The sequence below is a fragment of the Carassius auratus genome, chromosome 12, assembly GCF_003368295.1.
Source record: "Carassius auratus strain Wakin chromosome 12, ASM336829v1, whole genome shotgun sequence".
NCBI lineage: Eukaryota > Metazoa > Chordata > Actinopteri > Cypriniformes > Cyprinidae > Carassius > Carassius auratus.
This window is the reverse complement of record NC_039254.1, coordinates 17,157,004-17,174,688: the sequence shown is the minus strand read 5'-3', so window position 1 is coordinate 17,174,688 and position 17,685 is coordinate 17,157,004. Positions and strand designations below refer to the sequence as shown.

Here is a 17,685-nt window from a genome sequence, read left to right as displayed (position 1 = left end):
ATCTTCAGGTAAATCACAACAACTATACATTTCATTGTATTATTTGAGCGCACCATGAGAAACAGAATGTGAATACTGAGGCGAATATCTTCTGAACAGTCCAATCAAAGAGAAGCTGTTCACAAATGTTAATGTGAATCATGCCTCAAACAAAAGACATTTACATTTGGACTTTTCAAATATGCTTTCATTGAAGGAGCTTGCGGTGCACATTTTAATGTTTTTTCTTTTTATTCAATGCCAAGCTCACTTAAGATTAATGTTGATGACTTGCATAAAGATGGAAAGTTTTAAAGAAGCACCTCTACAATCTTTGATATTCACATAAACCAACCCAATCTCATGAGATGCAATGTTTTTGACAACATGGAGGAACATGTACAGTACAACAACCCATCTAGCAGCTGAAGCTTGTTGGACATTGGGTGACGCAACGGGAAAAACCCAAACACAGGGGTAAATCGGTCCAACAGCGGCCCTGTCCCGACCTGTTCACACCTAACATATGAGAATGTCTGAGAGTAAAACCGGTTTATAAAGAGAAAATCCCTTCTGAGTGTGTGCGGGTCTGATCCAGCATTTCATCAGATGTTTGGTGAAGGTTATTGCTGCCAAAAGCAGGATCAGGCTGTTATTAAATTAAAGGATTCACATACTATTTCCAGCCTGAGCTGTGATGGTTCCATCAGTGTGTGTGTGTGTGTTCATGGTTGTGACTGAGATGAAGATCGGATCATTAGGACTATGAATGTTTTCTGGTTTATTTTGAAGCCATTAAAGAAGAAAATCTGCTTTTCTCCTCAGATTGCTTTTGTATTGATTGTGGATATCAGCAGAGGAGATCAGAGCGAAGGCTGCGATGCTTCAGGCATGCAGGGTTTCTGTGTCACAGACATTGGCAGCTGTCCATGATTAAATGAAGGCTAAATTGGTGAAAGCAATTAATCAAGTTGGTCACGATACAGCTGATTATACAGTGTCAGGACTGCTGCCAAATCAATGTTAAAGAGTTCACTAGGGTATGGCAGTCTTTTATATTATCTTAAACTTTTCTTTATTTTCTTAAGAAACATTGTTTCTTGCATTTTTCTCACAAGCAACATGGCATTTGCTTTATGAAACTGAACATGGCAGTTCAAGATCCAAAATAATAAAATGAAAATCCACAAAGTCTAAACTCATACTATAGCTTTGAGCTTCAATTATTAAAAATATATTCATTCTTTTAAAACCATATTTAATCATAATCATTCAGTCTGATTACTATTGTATGGTTTCAGTAAGATTTGGAAAATACATTTGTCTTATGGACTATATTTGATGGGATGGTTCACCCAAAAATGATTTATTAAATTTTCTCACCCTTAAGCTGCTCCAGGTGTATATAACTTTATTCATTTAGACAAATAGTCTGAGTTATATTAATAAATGTCCTGGCTCTTCCAAGCTTTTAATGGCGTTAAATGGTAGTCAAGATTGGGAAACAAAATAAGGTGCGTGCATCCATCATAAAAAGTGCTCCACACAGCTCTGGGGGTTATTAAAGGCCTCCTGAAGCAATCTATGTATTTGTGTAAGAAAAATAAATAAATATGTTTAAAATGTCAAAAACTGTAATTGACAGTTGTACACGTTCATGATGTATCAGATGTATTGATTTGCTTCAGGAAACATGCATTAACATCCTGAAGCAATTTTTATGATGGTTGGATGCACTTTTTAGGGCTTTAAAATCTAGACCACCATTCACTGGCATTATAAACCTTGGAAAAGCCAGGACATTTTTTAATTAAACTCTGACAGCATTCCTCTGAGAGAAGAGAGTCATATACACCCAGGATGGCCTGGATGTGAGTAAATTAAATGGTAATTTGAACTATCCCTTTCAGGTTGTTTCTAGATCTTTTAGATTCAAAGATTAAAAAAAAAAAAAAAAAAAATGGATTACTAACTTGTAAGTGAAAGCATTGCAACCAGCCCCTGATCACTTTTATTTTAGAACATTCAGCCTTTTCCATAAAGAAACTCATACAGGTTCTTGCTTTATATCTTGAAATTCTGACTTTATAACTCTCAATTGCAAGTTATAAAGTCAGAATTGCAAGATATGAACTCACAGTTATGAGAAAAACAGTCAGAATTGTGAGATAAAAAGTCACAATGACCTTGTTATTTTTTTTATTTTTTTTTTTAGCATAGCGCAAACGGGCTTCCATATTTAACTGTCCAAGAGCAACAGGCAAACAACAAACATTAAAGGACATTCCTACTTTGGTCTTGTGTCTGTGTTTTCGTTTAACGTGTTCATTGTTTATCTATATTATTTGTTATCATGTGTAGTAACTGTGACATTTAATGTGTTGTGCTTGATCTGTACGGACAAAGCCCCACGTTTCAGCATGCATGTGTTTTGCAGATTAATAGTTCAATTTAACCATAATAAAGTGAACATTTATCATTTGTACGTGTTTACACACTCAAGTGATTTTAAACCATTCCAGCACAAGAAGAGGTGAAAGAGCAAACAACAAAACAGCTTTGACAAAGATGCATCTATATTTAATTTATACAGTGGACACACTCAGAGGAACTGGGCAAAGAGAGGAACCAGACACTGTGTTCCACTGAAGAGGAGTTTCAACACATGGAAAAGCAGGAAAGTGAGCAGATCCGGGCAGCAATGATAATAATAATAATAATAATAATAATAAAATAAAATAAAATAAACACTCCAAAGGGCATTTCCTCATTAAAGCTCCATGATTTATTTGACCTATAATATTGAATTTATGACTGAACAATGGCTTGTTGCATACAGAGAGAGAATGAGCTAAGATAAATTCTTTATATTTTCAAATTGATTTTATAATAAATCTTAAATATATAAATGATTTAGAATGCCAGTATAAAATAAGCAATTATTTAAAGTATGCAAAAGTATTAAAATAGTGTAAATAGTTCAGATGTGCAATGCAGCATTAAAATCTAAACAGAACTAAGAGAACACGTAATGTAATACAGTAACTAAAAACTGTAAGGGTGAATGTATTAGCCCATAGACTTGAGGTTAAACTGTACTAGTCTACTTTAGTTACAGGAGCTATCACTATGCGCATTTCCATTACAGATTTACTCAAAACTTTGGCAATATTTTATAAAGTATTTCGAAATGACGGTGTTTCCGTTATCCAATGTAATGCAACTAAACGTAGCCTTTTCCCTCTTGCAATAAGTCATGGCATTGAATTTTGGTGGGATTTTGATTGATTTTGGCTATATTTATTCAAAGGAAATGTATGTGTGTATCTTTAAAGAAGCAGCACAGAGAGCCACTTCAGAAACATGTGTGGCACAGCTGGAATAAACTCAAGCATTGACTACACTTACGAAAAAGTGTATTAGTATACTTCTTTTAAACTAAAAATAGGAAAGTATGCTTTTAGTTTAGTTTTAATGTACTTCTCAGAAATATACTTAAAGTTACATTTAAGAATACTTGACTTAAACTAACAAAAAGTTACAAAATATTTGAGCTATACCGTGCTCCCAGAATCAGTGTTTTCATTATTATACAGTAGAGGGCGCTAGTACACATCTTCTGTACAGAATTTCCAAAAAAAGAAAACACAAGTGAAGAAGAAAAAAGAAACAATGGATACTAACACATGTAATCGAACACGATCATCTGACATGAGACATGTCGAACGATGAAGAGATAACAATTACAGTCAAGTTTTGGGGTGTTGATCGACTCCATCCACATTCTGATTATCATTCTGAATCCAATTCAGTGTTTTTTTTCTGCTTTTTGTTCAAAAAGTTTTTTTTTTACTCAACCACATTAAAGTGTTTTAAAAAAAAAAAAGTAATGCATGAAGCTACAATAGAATGTTTTTGTTTCCAAGCAGGTACCCTGTTCTTTCTTTGGATGTTTTGTATGTTCAGATATTCATGTAACAAAATATATACACATTAAAACCTAAAGAGGGACATAGTAGTATACTTAAAGTATGATGTAAAGTTCACTTAAAGAAAACTTATGAGTATACTTACAGTATCAGACTATTTAAATAGTAGTTTACTGAGACTATACTTTAAAGTCTACAAAGTATTTATTTAGTAAACTATCATATGTGCAGCCACATATGAAGTTTTTCTTGGATAATTTAGTACACTGAAGAATGATCATGTGACTTTTTACATACTTCATGTGAGCTGGAAATGCAAAAAAAGAAAAAGAAAAAAAGCAGTTTTGTGATATATTCCTTTTTCACATTGCCTTTTTGCAAAATTGATGCATTTTCATTAGGCATATTTTCAATTCATAATTTCAATTTGTGCAATTTGAAGGGTAATCGAAAATTAGTTTTTACAGTAAAAAATTACAGTAATTTTTTTTTTATTTTTTATTTTTTTTTTGCCAGTTGCCAACTTTGTGGCAGCAACAGAGATGAACTTAAGGAATGTAGTTTGGGAGCATTTTAAATAAGAAATAAAACCAGTAATGAATAACTTCCTTGCAGTTCACTGTCGGTACTTGTAGGGTTAACATTTTTTATTGTACTTTGCCATTTATCCATAATGTTTTAATGTGAAGTGTGATGACATGCTCCAGATTTGTATTAGATTTTTTTTATATTCTTAAGTTGATTCCATATGTTTTATTTTAATCTTTATATTTAAGTGCATTGTATTTATATTTTATTGTCATTAATTCCTTTATTTTATAATCTTTTTTTTCTTGTTAAAAATGTATTTTGTATTTTGCTGTTTTGTTATCTATTAGATGTATATATGTAGTCATTCATTAGCTGTGTATTTGATGACTGCTCTATTCTTGGGCTGTGGTTAGATGTCAATTACATTTTCACTGACATCCCAAATTCAGTCGTGTTTTAGTCTAGACATCTGGGCTGTGTTTGGGCGGCTAATAGGCGTCTTTCAAAAGTAAAATTGCTCGATGGGCTTCCGTCGTGAGCATCTCAGGCTGAACGCGGCCGTCCCGCCCCACAGTCACGGCCACCATTCACACCTGACAATTCATATTTCACATCACAGAGGGGATGTTTGCGCCTCCGGGTACATGCGGTGGGCAAAGTGTCAGGCTACAGCAGAAATCTATCAAAGACTCCTGCTCAGAATGTAAAGAAGTGAGCTTTAATCATTTCCATGGGAAATACTGGTTGCTAGGCTACAGGTCAGTCTTGAGAAATGACTTAGGAGAGAGCCGGCGATGGCGCAGTATATGTTATATTAAAGCAGGCTGTATGCTCATTTGCAGAGAATCGTGGCATTTCTTCACTTTGGCTTTCTGGAATATGGTAATTTGAGACAAGAACAAACTGTAAACTTAATGGAAGCGCTTGGAGCCACTTCTTTTTCTTTAAAAGCTTTTGAAATGCACCGTTGCCTGTATTATTCACAAGTACCGTGCAGAATATGAAGATTTATGTGGCGTATTCAACCCTTATGAGAGTCCTTAAGAGAATGATGGAAAGTATTTTCAGTGTATTGTGCAGGCACAAAGGCTAAACTGTCAGTTTTCAATGCAAAAATGCCTTTTTCAGAAGCGCGTTCCCAACAACTGTGGTTAAAAAGCCGTCTCTCATCTCTGCACTCGGCCGTTCTGACAGACAGACGGTAAATAATTAACGAATTATGTTCCAAATTGGTGCAGAGAGAGCATGCCTTATACCTCACACTGACCGGATAAAAATTTTAGTACAAAACATTGCATTTTGGCTGAACAAGACATTGCTCTCAGAAGTGGAGACCTAGAGGGCTTTTCATTATTTTATATGGGAGCGATGTTTTAGTCAGCAGCCATTTGCTCAGTGGAAGCTTTCCCTCGCCTCGTGCTTCTGCTTTTACGTCAACCGGTCTGCTACACAGACTCCATATAAGTGTCATCTTTTCATCTAAATGCTGATAGGGAAGAGGTGGTTGGGGTTGGGGGGAGGGGGTAGAGACCTAAAGCTTTAGCAAATAAGAAATGTAAATGCAAAAGGCTATGTTTGTGTGTTAGAATTGCATTTTCACCCCTGAAGTTCAATGAATTTAAAGGAGGTTTCAGCAGCTCCGGCTGGTATACGAGCAGCGGGTATTAATTCACATGTCCAAAAAAATAAATAAAATAACCCAATATATCATCTAGTTGCTGAAGCATATTTGGTTGGTTAGTTTTCATACACATTGGCTTTTTCTGGCTCTGCTTGAGAGCTCTACAGGGAAGACATGGCGATTTGCCGTGCTGGTCTGATTTCTAGGTGTAATGTTATTGCATTTCTTTTCCTCTCAGACTATTTTACACAAGTGTTCCCAAAATTAAACTGAAGCATGACTTATAAATATAGCAAAAACCATTTAAAATGAATTGTTGCTTTCCTGAAACTTTCAGTCAAGGTTGTCTGCAGCAAAACTCTAAAGAGAAAGCTGGTGAAGTCTAAGGTTAAAGGGGCTGTTCTCCTAAAACTGAATCTGTTCTGTCATCATCTGCCGTTCCTAACCTTTTATAAGCATTTATAAAATGTGCACGGACTTGATCTTAGATTGTGTACGCTAAAGATTTGAAAGTGTGACATGGTAAAGTGCTGAGCACCAGGGTCTTGGCAGATACATAAACTTTTCCTTGTGTTGTGTCAGTATCTGTTTTACTCAAGGTGCTTTTAAAGAAAATGCCAAGATGATTATAACTGATGCCCACCACATATGCAGAGTCATGTCTAAAATATTTTTTCTTCTTTCTTACATTTGAATATTAAAATTGAACAAAATCGCAACCATAAAAACAATTAGCAAGGTTAGCTGTTACTTAAAGGTCCCCTTCTTCGTGATTCCATGTTTTAAACTTTAGTTAGTGTGTAATGTTGTTGTTAGAGTATAAATAATATCTGTAAAATTATAAAGCTCAGAGTTCAATGCCAAGCGAGATATTTTATTTAACAGAATTCGCCTACAAAAAACGACCAGTTTGGACTATATCCCTCTAGTTCCTGCAGTAATGACGTCACTAAAACGTCACTTTTTGACTAACCTTTGCCCACATGAATTCACAAAAAGGGGGCGTGGTCTTGTTGCGCACCGACGGAGAAGAAGGAAGGGCTCCATTTGTGTTTGCCATGTCATTGAAACGCTGTTATTTTCATCTCCGAGTCCAATCATCTTTGTTTGGCCTTCTCAGGGACGCTGTACTTGAAGATTAATGGTTACAATTTATGTTTAACTCGGTTCCCGGAAATTATAATCCACATGTAAAACTATGTGCTGCACATTTTGCTGAGGACAGCTTCCTCAATCTGAATCAGTTTAATGCTGGATTCGCACAAAGATTATTCTTGAAAGATGGAGCAGTTCCCTCTTTGTCTGGAGAAGGCGTTGTTAATGGACCACAACCGGTAAGTATATTTTATTATTTAAGTTGGTGCGTTTAACAGTTTCTGTAACTTATTACACAAAGGGCAACGCTGTTTAGCTTTGTTAACTAGATGTTAGGGTTGTGCAAAAAAAACGAATGCGATTTTCATGCGCATCTCGTCAGTAAAAACGCTCCTGTGATTATAAGTACATCTCCAGCACGTGCGTTCTAGCCCAATCACATTAGCAGGAGGTCAGCCTGCTCTAAGCTGCTGTCGAATCAGAACACAGGAACCGCTTGCCCAATCAGAACTCGTTACGTATTTCTGAAGGAGGGACTTTATAGAATAAGGAAGTCATCAGCCGGTTTTTATGACAGTGAAAACAGCGGTATACAGATAGGTGAATTGCGTGAAAAATACTGTTTTTTTTTACACGCGAAACATGAACACGTTAAATTGCACACTGTTAACACAATCAAAGCTTCAAAAAAGCGCAAATAACGGGACCTTTAAAATAATCCATGGAAACTGGCATCAGTTCATCATTTCTCTTAAAGCAGATGAGAGTTGTTTTCGTGATGTTCAACATATACTGTAGCTTATTGTATTTTGGGGTGAACCAACTCTTTATTAAATTGGCACAGCTTTTCCATTTCTTTTTTTCTTAAATGGTTTATCTTATTCTCTGAATTAAGCTGTTTTTTTATATCATGGACAATTAGACCGGAGCTCTATCATATATATTTAAGTTTTTTCTTTTGAGGCACATTAACTTTTTTCACATTCATTTTTATGTTTAGAAAAATAAGGAAGGTTTATTTGAAGCTACTACAACAAGCATAATATACTCATTTGTCTTGTGAGTCACTGCAACACAGTCTACAGCCAGATATCAACAGTTGTCTTTTTTTCCCCAACAACATTCGCCCGGTTCCCATTCTACAAACACATTTGAAAGGACACACATACAGTATCATATTACTTTAAATGGTCCAACACTGGGTTAGTGGGTTGTCTATAGTTCTGAAGTCTTGAATCTCTAAAAATCAAACTACAATAACACAACTGCCAACCAGAACGGACTTGTCCATTTACTGTGGCTAAAAGAGCTTATTTACAATCATCTTCGCAATATAATCCATGGAAATAAACTGATATGTGATAGTCATCACCAACCAAATGAATGAACAGAACGAAACGCAACTTTTACTTGATTGTGCTTTTTAACCCACAAAACCACTTCGTCGTTGAAATGGAGCATTTCCGTAGAGGCACCAAAAGAAGAGCGTGAACATCATAAGAACGTCTAAAGCTATTGACTAGGACCGGAAGTACAAACAGTATTTGTATTTATATATATATATGTATGTATATATAAATGTATACAGTTCTGTTCCATGTCCATACCTTTTATCGTACGTTCTTTCTACTGACGATCTCTGCGAGTCCCCATGCAAAGCCCTTACGAACGCAGAATCTGTAAGTCCTTCCTTATTAGTGGTTAACAAACACATGATAAATGATTGGATATGCACACAGTAATGTCTCAGTATTGACTCTAGACTAGCTGGTGCTGGGTCAGTCACTGAAAAACTGCTGAAAAGGCCCGGACTGACTCTTTCGTGCTTCTCTGTTAGCTTGGGCATGTGGCTTAACTGTACGAGAGTTTGCGAGCGGTTAAACAGTCACTTCAGTCTTACTCCCTGTGCGGTAGTGATGGTGATGCTGCTGCTGCTGCTGTTGTTGCGGGACGTAGTGTAGCTGCTCCACCGTCTGCGTGCGGCGCGAGGCGAAGGCCTGCCTCTTGGAGGCCGTCTGATTCATGGTTGCAGTGTTCTGCGGCGGGGTGTTGTTTGAGGCACTGGGATGGGAGTGCATTTTTGTCATCTTATAGCGGTCCAGAAGGGGCGTGGTGGGCATGAACACGTCCGTGTGGGATATGGCTCTAGACATGGACTTATCGCTGTGGAACCCGGAGCGCTTGATGGACATCATCCTGTCAGGAGAGATCAGCGGATCCTGGGAGTGAAGACGGTCTTGCGAGAGGAGACGGTCTTGGGAGTAGAGGCGATCCTGGGAATGCAGGCGTTCCTGAGAGTGAAGGCGCTCCTGGGACAACAAGCGGTCCTGCATGTGGATGCGGTCCTGGGAGTAATGGCGGTCCTGTGAGTGCAGGCGGTCCTGCGAAATGAGCCGCTCGTGGGAGCGCAGGCGCTCGGCTGACAGGAGCTGCTCGTCAGAGAGTATGCGTCCACCGTATGGGGAGATGCCGTAGGGGGACACGGGGTACTCGTTTGCATGGCTGCGCTCGGGGGACAGCACACGGTCCTGGGACATGGCCCTCTGAACTCTGCGGGGACGCTGGCGAGGCGCTTGCTGCTGCTGCTGCTGTTGCTGAGCCTGCTGCTGCTGCTGGCTGCCCTGGGACTCCTGGTTCATCTTGATCATGTGCAAGGGAAGGGTTCCTCGTGCCGCTAGGTCTGGAAGATACCTCTTCCTGGTGTAGTAGTCGTCAACGTCCTTATCCGCTGTGTAAAAGCACAAGCAATGTTAAGATTTCAGAGCATTTAGGTCAATATGAAATCAAAAGTTAGTTGCTGGTCAAATTGCTTTTGCCTCTCAAATGACATTCCTTTTTAGCTGACTTTTTAACCACCAGTCTGTTATGATATATGAAGACTTTTATCAATAAATCATCAATGGATTTTTTTTTTTGCACTTTGAATAAGTAACTTTGTAACAACGTCAACTCGCAGACGGTAGTCTGTCTGCTCAATAACTGCTTTCACTTGATGGACGTACTGTACTACTGACTAGAAGGAAATACGCAAGCACACATCAACTTATTCTACAAACCCTAAACCAACAGTTGATTAATACTCTAATAAGAGTTATGCAGAGTTCACACTGCACAATTTCAGCCTTGATTTTCACTCGCAGACAGGTTTTTTGAAATTGCAAATCGGTTCTCGTTCATGCAAGTCAAATTTTGAATTATCAAAGAGAGAATCGCAACACGTCACCAACGATAATATTTGGCATGCTAAAAATCTGGACCTATGGTCCATTCAAATTCCTGCTGTGTAAAATGAGTTCTGACTGATAAATACATTGGCAACGACCTACAGCCAATGTTAGGGCTGTGCAAAAAAACGAATGCGATTTTCATGTGCATCTCGTCAGTAAAAACGCTCCTGTGATTATAAGTAGATCTCCAGCACGTGCGTTCTAGCCCAATCACATTAGCAGGAGGTCAGCCTGCTCTAAGCTGCTGTCGAATCACAACACAGGAACCGCTTGCCCAATCAGAACTCGTTACGTATTTCTGAAGGAGGGACTTTATAGAATAAGGAAGTCATCAGCCAGATAGGTGAATTGTGTGAAAAATACAGTTTTTTTACACGCGAAACATGAACACATGTTATTTTGCACACTGTTAACACAATCAAAGCTTCAAAAAAAGCGCAAATAACGGGACCTTTAAAAGAATCCATGGAAAATGGCATCAGTTCATATTGCTCTTAAAGCAGATGAGAGTTGTTTTCGTGATGTTCGACATATAGCTTATTGTATAAAGAAAGAGCAAGATACAGGGCAGTGGAAAGACAGAATTGTCAGTGATTCTTTCTATTGTAAAGTCATGCAGTGTGTAACCTCCTGTCGCCAATCCATCATGCAATGTGACCACAGCAGCAACTGAATGCTACTCCAGATAGTCATGCAGTATAAAAACAATGGTGATTCAAGGACTTTGAAAGTCATGCAGTTTGAACTCTTTATTATGTAACATGTAATTGCAAAGCTATGTAGAGTTAGTAGAATGTCTAAAGTGGACTACTGAAATAAACTGTAAACATTTCTCTTGTGAATATATATATATATATATATATATATATATATATATATATATATATATATATATATATATATATATATATATATATATATATATATACATTTTGCTTGGGACTGCATCAGATTACAGACTTAGAAGATACTTTAAATCACAGAGACTTGCTTTTGTCTACAAGATTGATCACAGCTTGAGAGCTTCAGGACACAAATACGTTCAGGACAGTCCGGACCGCCAGCAACTGTACTGTAACGAACTGCATGATTGGAACTGGAAATAATGAAATTATCCTCTGCTTGGAGGTGTAATGAATACATTCTGGGGGAGCTGATGTCCTTGAGATCTCTGTTACACTTGATAGATTTCTTCACACATTTAGAGCCCAGTAATATGGAAGTGAATGCAATAAAGGAGTGTATCAAACAAAATTACAGCCACAAATCTTTCTATAAGTGAGAATTAATCGAATAACTGTGATGAGAGTTTTGCGAAAAATAAAAAAATAAAATAAAAAACGCACAGTAATTCACAGCTCGAGGTAGTGGCAGTCATTTTTGTGGGACATCTGAAGCAGCATCTCTTTAGGGGATTAGATTCAGTTTGTTTGGAGATAAAAGAGTAAAATAAAACCATTTATCTCTCGCTCCGCGAAAGGATGAACACTGTGTTATATGGGGAAATTAATGGCGCATAATCGGTTTATGGTGATTACAGATTAAATTCATCTTTCTTCATAAAGCAGTCTCCTTTTGAAGGTTTGTGGATATTAGCAAAATAAACATCAGGAGAAGGAGGAGGATGCTGGTGATGTTATTATTAACAGGAGTCTGCCGCATGGAAACGACACAGTGCTCAGCTCTTGCCTGCTGGCTGCATCCAACACGATCTGTCACTGCAAAACACTGCTGAAGCTCCAAAAGAAACAGCTAAGCCTTTCGGCTACACCCCACAACAAATAACTTGCTTCAGAGGCATATCTGAGATTTGGTGGAGGCGCTGCTGCGGGACAGTTTTAAAGAGGGTCTGCTGCCATGAATAGTTTAGTGTATGATTGCATGTTTTCACCGGTGGAGGCTCGGCGGACGCGGAAGAATTGCAGATGAGTGGGGCTGTCAGTTTCCCCAGCCTCGGCTGGATTCAGGGCCAGGAGTGATCTGAGGCGTTCTTTATGCAATTACACAAGCCTCAAGGGAATTTACTCTTCACTTAGGGAATATAATGAGCTGAGACCTTATTACACAGCAAAAGAACCTGCCACTAACTGAATCAATGCGATAGGGCTAAGGCCACGAGAAAGCTTTACTCAGTGATATCAGATTCAGATCGAATCCGTGGTAGCGGGTAATGGCCGCCTGTTGAGGAAGCATACTAACAGTCCTGATGAGATAAAATGAAGGCTCTGATCCCAGCGGTGAGCTGCGAGCGCTGGCCTACGAGACACCCACGCAGAGACACAAACGTCACACATTACAGTGATTGTACTCCACATATAGAACCAAATATACAGTGTGTTTACAAAGACAGCTGCATGAATGCATTTACACAGTCGTCACAATCGCGGGAAACAATGCATCTTGCTAAAATGCTGATTGCTGATTAGCTTGCACAGCGGACAGAAAATACGACTCGCTGATTGATGTGATGGAGTGGCGAAGACACCGCAGGAGCAGCTTTAGTCAGTCCGACTGCTTCCTGGGATCTGAAGGATCCTCGTTCTTCAATTGCTTTTCAGTTGCCACCATCAAATGTGCATCGCTAAATTGCCAAATCTCCCACATTAAGAACCAGTTGCAGGCCAGATTGACCCTTTCTGAGTTTTCTACACTTAGAAAAACCCACAGGAAATATGATATGCAATAACTGAATTCATAATGTACTAATGCTAAATTATATGCTTTTTATGATTTTTAATTTATGTTCGTTCATGATACATTATTAGTATACTGTATGTAGAAATGAACGGAGCTAAAATTAATAAATGCTGTGAAAGAGTTGTGCACTGATGCTTTAACTTTAAAGTGTTACAATAAATATAATGAAGCGAAAATTACTTGATACTCTGTATCTCACAATTGCAACTTTAATTGAGACCTTATTTCATAATATTCTTAATTAATATTAACAAAATATAGAACATGCATTTCTTACATCAGCACTTTTTTGTAATGCCAACTCTACATCTCACAACTGAGACTTTGTTTTTCTATGTGACTAATGTCACTTTTTTTTTAAGTTTAGCTAAAAATAAATCAAACAGAACAATATTTGCTAAGGCTAAACTGTCAGTAGTCACGTGTACATGAGATCCCGGTTCTGCGCTGCGTCACCGGCCCCGAAACCCTAAAGAAAGATCATGCTTAGCAGAGCTGAGGACATACTTAGTCTCTTGAGCGAGGAGTATTTGTTGAGGTCAGCTTTCACGGCAGATTCGTAGGACGGGGGGAGGTGGGAGAGGCTCTGGAAGGAGCGCGAGAAGGACAGATCGTATGGCTCGGTCTGTGAGGTGAGGATACTGTTCATCCGGGTGCTCTCTGCGGGCAAGACAAAACAAACCATCCAATCTTTAACTGGGCAAAGTCAAAATCACAAATGCAAACATCTCCATTATCAAATGGAAGCTCTGTTTTTAGGTTTTCTGCACACATTTGACATGTTACTGTGAAGAGGGATGGTGGGGAACGTCTGTACTGGGTTTAGGTGGCTATAAAAAGACCAGAGTCGCAGTGCCACGGTGACCAATGGCATTCGATCGGCCATCTCATTGAAAACGGAGGAGCGGTTTGGGTGACTGATGTGATGTGATGTGTGCGGCGGCCCCTGCGTGCCCGTCACGCCAGTCTGAGTCTGGGCAGGCTGAGGATCAAGCCCTGGTTAAAAATAGGGCAGCGACTAGCGCAGCAGAACGGGGCGGGAGGCGACAACACTCCAGGGAGCCGGTGGGACGCTCGCACAGTGGGTGGACGGGACGGGACGGGACGGGTAGGGGAGATACGAAAGACAAGCAATGTTTACACAACAGCATTTTGCACTCAATGTTCAGTTCATGCCATGGGGTTCAGCTGTTTGTGGTGTGTGAAGTGGAAAACATTCATCTTCATTGGAGGGAGGAGGAAAAAGAGGGAAGATTGAGAATCAATGATGTTGAAGATAACTTACCATGCCTTAGAGATCTGTGAGCTGGTCAATTCAAGGGAAAAAGAACGCAGTTCAATAACAGCACTATGTGGAGAGAGCAGATGAAATAGATTTGGGGACGGGCTGCTTGGTTTCCCCGTGCTCTTGTCATGATCGTGCTTCGTGAAATGGCAGTTTTAATCGGGCTTTTATATCAGAGTGACTATTTGCACTGGCTGTAGAGAACAGTGTCCACACAATGTGACGGGTCTCACAGCAACAGTGTGGTGAAACCAGACAAACTACGAGAACATGTGATGAGGATGGTGGAGACGTGTGGAGCATGTGTGCAGTACTGCCTTTCACAGCTAAACCCACTTCATTTTCTCTCCACTAGAAACACTCTTGGATCAAGAGTGGGCTTTTGGGCAATTACCACAAAAAAAAAAACAAGTTTATTATATACTGGTAGTTGCAGTAACATGGCCATTTTTAGAGTTCAGTTTGTCCTGCAATGTAAAGTCATAAAAAAAAATTACAAGGCTTTATGTATTGTCCAAGAGCCCACCTTTCCTACAGCATTTACAAACTGCACTGTATATTTAAGAAGTGTATATATTAAAACAGATACTCTACAATTCATAAGATTTTTCGGTAGCACTTTAGTATAGGGTCCAATTCACACTAATAACTAGTTGCTTATTAGCAAGTCTATTATTAACATATCGGCTGTTTATTAGTGCTTATAAAGTGCATGTAATGCATGACATCCATAATCCTACCCAATACCCTAAACTTAACAACTACCTTATAAACTATTAATAAGCAGCAAATATGAAGTTAATTGAGGCAAAAGTCATAGTTAATGGTTAGTTAATAGTGAGAATTGGACTCTAAAATAAAAGTGTGACCGTTTTTTCTTCTTGTTTAAGTTTTGAAAGAAATCTCTTGCAAGGATGCATGTATTTGATCAAGATGCAGTAAAAACAGTAATATTGTGATAAAGTATGATTACCTAAAATAACTGTGAATATATTGCATGTTAAAATATTATTTATTGCAGTGATCAAAGCTGAATTTTCAGTCTTCAGTGTCACATGATCTTCAGAAATCATTCTAATATGCTGATTTGCTGCTCAAGAAACATTTATGATTATTATCAATTATGATATTATATTATCAACTATTGTGCCGCCCAATATTTTTGTGGAAACTGTGATGCATTTTATTTTTCAGCAATCTCTGTCGAATAGAAGGTTTAAAGGAACAGCATTTACTTTAAGAAATCTACTTTAACATTAGAAATGTCTTTAGTGTCACTTTAGGTCAATTTAATGCATCCTTGATGAACAAAAATACAAAACACACACACTTTTAAACAGTATTGTATTGTTATTGAACTATATGTAATGATACTATACAATGGAGGCTTGATTATTAAGAGTTAATTGGGACCTTTCTCACATCTTTTTCACACTGAAATAGTTTTACTCTGAAGCAGATACATGGTTCTGTATTTATTTGTTGTTTCATTAAATATTCTTTCTTTTTAATAGCATATGTTGCTAGACAAAAAATGTACAGGCTCTTAAGAGACTGATCTCTGCTCGGACGCTAAAAGGTTTGACAGAAGCCGACTGCAGGCTGAGCTGACCGAAGCTTCAGAGAGACGACTGTATAAGCATAAGACATTATAAATCACAGCAATGTGGGAAGAATATCTCTTTTCATGCAGTGAATTAGCTGCTCTGTGTGCATGCAGTAACAGGCTTTGTCATAAAAACAGGGATCCATTGGGGAGCCTTTGAAGCTTGTTGGGTGGGAAAGCGTTCCATCTTTAGACACCCATCCTCCACCAACCCAAGCCAGACTCGAGTGCTTCACCAACGGCAGGGATTTAATCAGCGCTAACAAGCTGAGCGTTTCTGCTCACTAGTGTGAAGCTTTCCAGCCTCACATTACAGCAACATCAGCTGGAAGCTTTAACAACAGCCCGATCCCTGCTCTCATACCTTCAATAATACATTCTGGAGCAAGATGATGATAGTTTTGAGGCATGACTTTGAATGGATGCTGTCCTCTGAACGCAGACGGCATAGCGCTTTGAAGAATTGAGCACAGAGTGCGCTAAAGGTCTCTCATTTCAGTTCACAAAAATATAACGTGAGCTCCAGGTGTCAGACTTATAAGCTTTAGCATGTTAGAGAGGCTCAGGAAAGCACAGTAATTCACTGCATGTCTGGCTTTAAATTGCGTCCTCTCCAGACCATTGACTCGAATCAAGATCCTCGGTTTGTTTCATGGTAGTGATGATGATGAAAATGGACAACGCCATTGACCTGTTCAAAGCACCAGCTGATCTTGTAGGCATGCGAACACAAATAATCAGTGAAAAGCCCTCGACTGTAAGACTACTCTGGTGAAATGGTGCTGTTAAATGAGCAATGTGGTTCTTACCATTTTTAGGAGTTCGAGTTGGGCTACCGAGACCAAGATGGTTGTAATTATGTTGATGGGCTCCTGCAGAAAAAGCAATGACAAGTCTGATTTGGTTGCAAAGTAAAGGCAAGCATGATCGATTGTAATCCAGAGCGCGATCGCTCCAAAGGGAAAAATGGCCTTTAGCATAAAGGGAAGCACATTAATAGCTAGAAAAGCAGTGTCACATGCACTACATGGCCGAAAGCGTGTGGACCAGCAATATGGGCTTGTTTCAAGTTTGATTACAGCATCCCAGGCTTTAAATAGGAAGTTAATCCTAGTTTGCTGAGTGGATCCTGTACACACCAGAATCATCAAAACTTTATCATGCTGAAATAGATCAAACCTGCTTAAGCGTGTGTGTGCCTAAAATATCCAAACCTGTCCACATACATTTGGCTATATAGTGCACATAAAGCATATAACCAAAAAAGCATCAGCAACAAACAACACATGTACAATCAACACGAGTGGACCGGCTTTTTACAAATATTTATTTAATTAGTTAATAAAAGTCAAATGCTTACTGTTATCACTCTAAAATATCAAATGAACTCAATTGCACAACGTTTGCACGAAATCGCTGATACTTGAAAATGCTAATTATGTGTAATCCATTGACAGCAAACTGTATATTTTCAAATTAGCCACTTTTGTTAATTGCTCACACAGTTATTGAATGATGGCCATAATCTCAGGGATACAATGCCCTATCACTCACCAACAGCTGCAGAAAAGCAAAACCCGTCATTTACTAAATTGGCGGTTGCAGTCATAAGTTGCAGCAATAATGGACGTGCCGCACATGACGATATGCATTAGTTCAGGAACCATCATCATCATTGAAAAGTGTTGACATTTCTATTTTCCCTGCTTTCAGGA

The 17,685-nt window shown here is 38.6% G+C and overlaps 1 protein-coding gene across 5 annotated transcripts in view; it reads right to left on the bottom strand.

Moving 5' to 3' along the window:
- Nucleotides 1-7,864: 7,864 nt before the first annotated feature.
- Nucleotides 7,865-17,685, bottom strand: part of shisa6 (shisa family member 6) — a 52,865-nt gene continuing 43,044 nt past the window's right edge. For 2 of the 5 annotated variants that reach the window (XM_026277337.1, XM_026277339.1), the window contains 4 exons: nt 16,780-16,842; nt 14,365-14,385; nt 13,587-13,739; nt 7,865-9,883 (listed from right to left, as the gene is read on the bottom strand). In XM_026277337.1, the coding sequence (XP_026133122.1) occupies nt 9,033-9,883; nt 13,587-13,739; nt 14,365-14,385; nt 16,780-16,842 (1,088 nt within the window). In that variant the 3' untranslated portion in view covers nt 7,865-9,032. The remainder of the gene's footprint in view (nt 9,884-13,586; nt 13,740-14,364; nt 14,386-16,779; nt 16,843-17,685) is intronic. The other 3 variants (XM_026277338.1, XM_026277340.1, XM_026277342.1) reach the window with 2 other exon arrangements.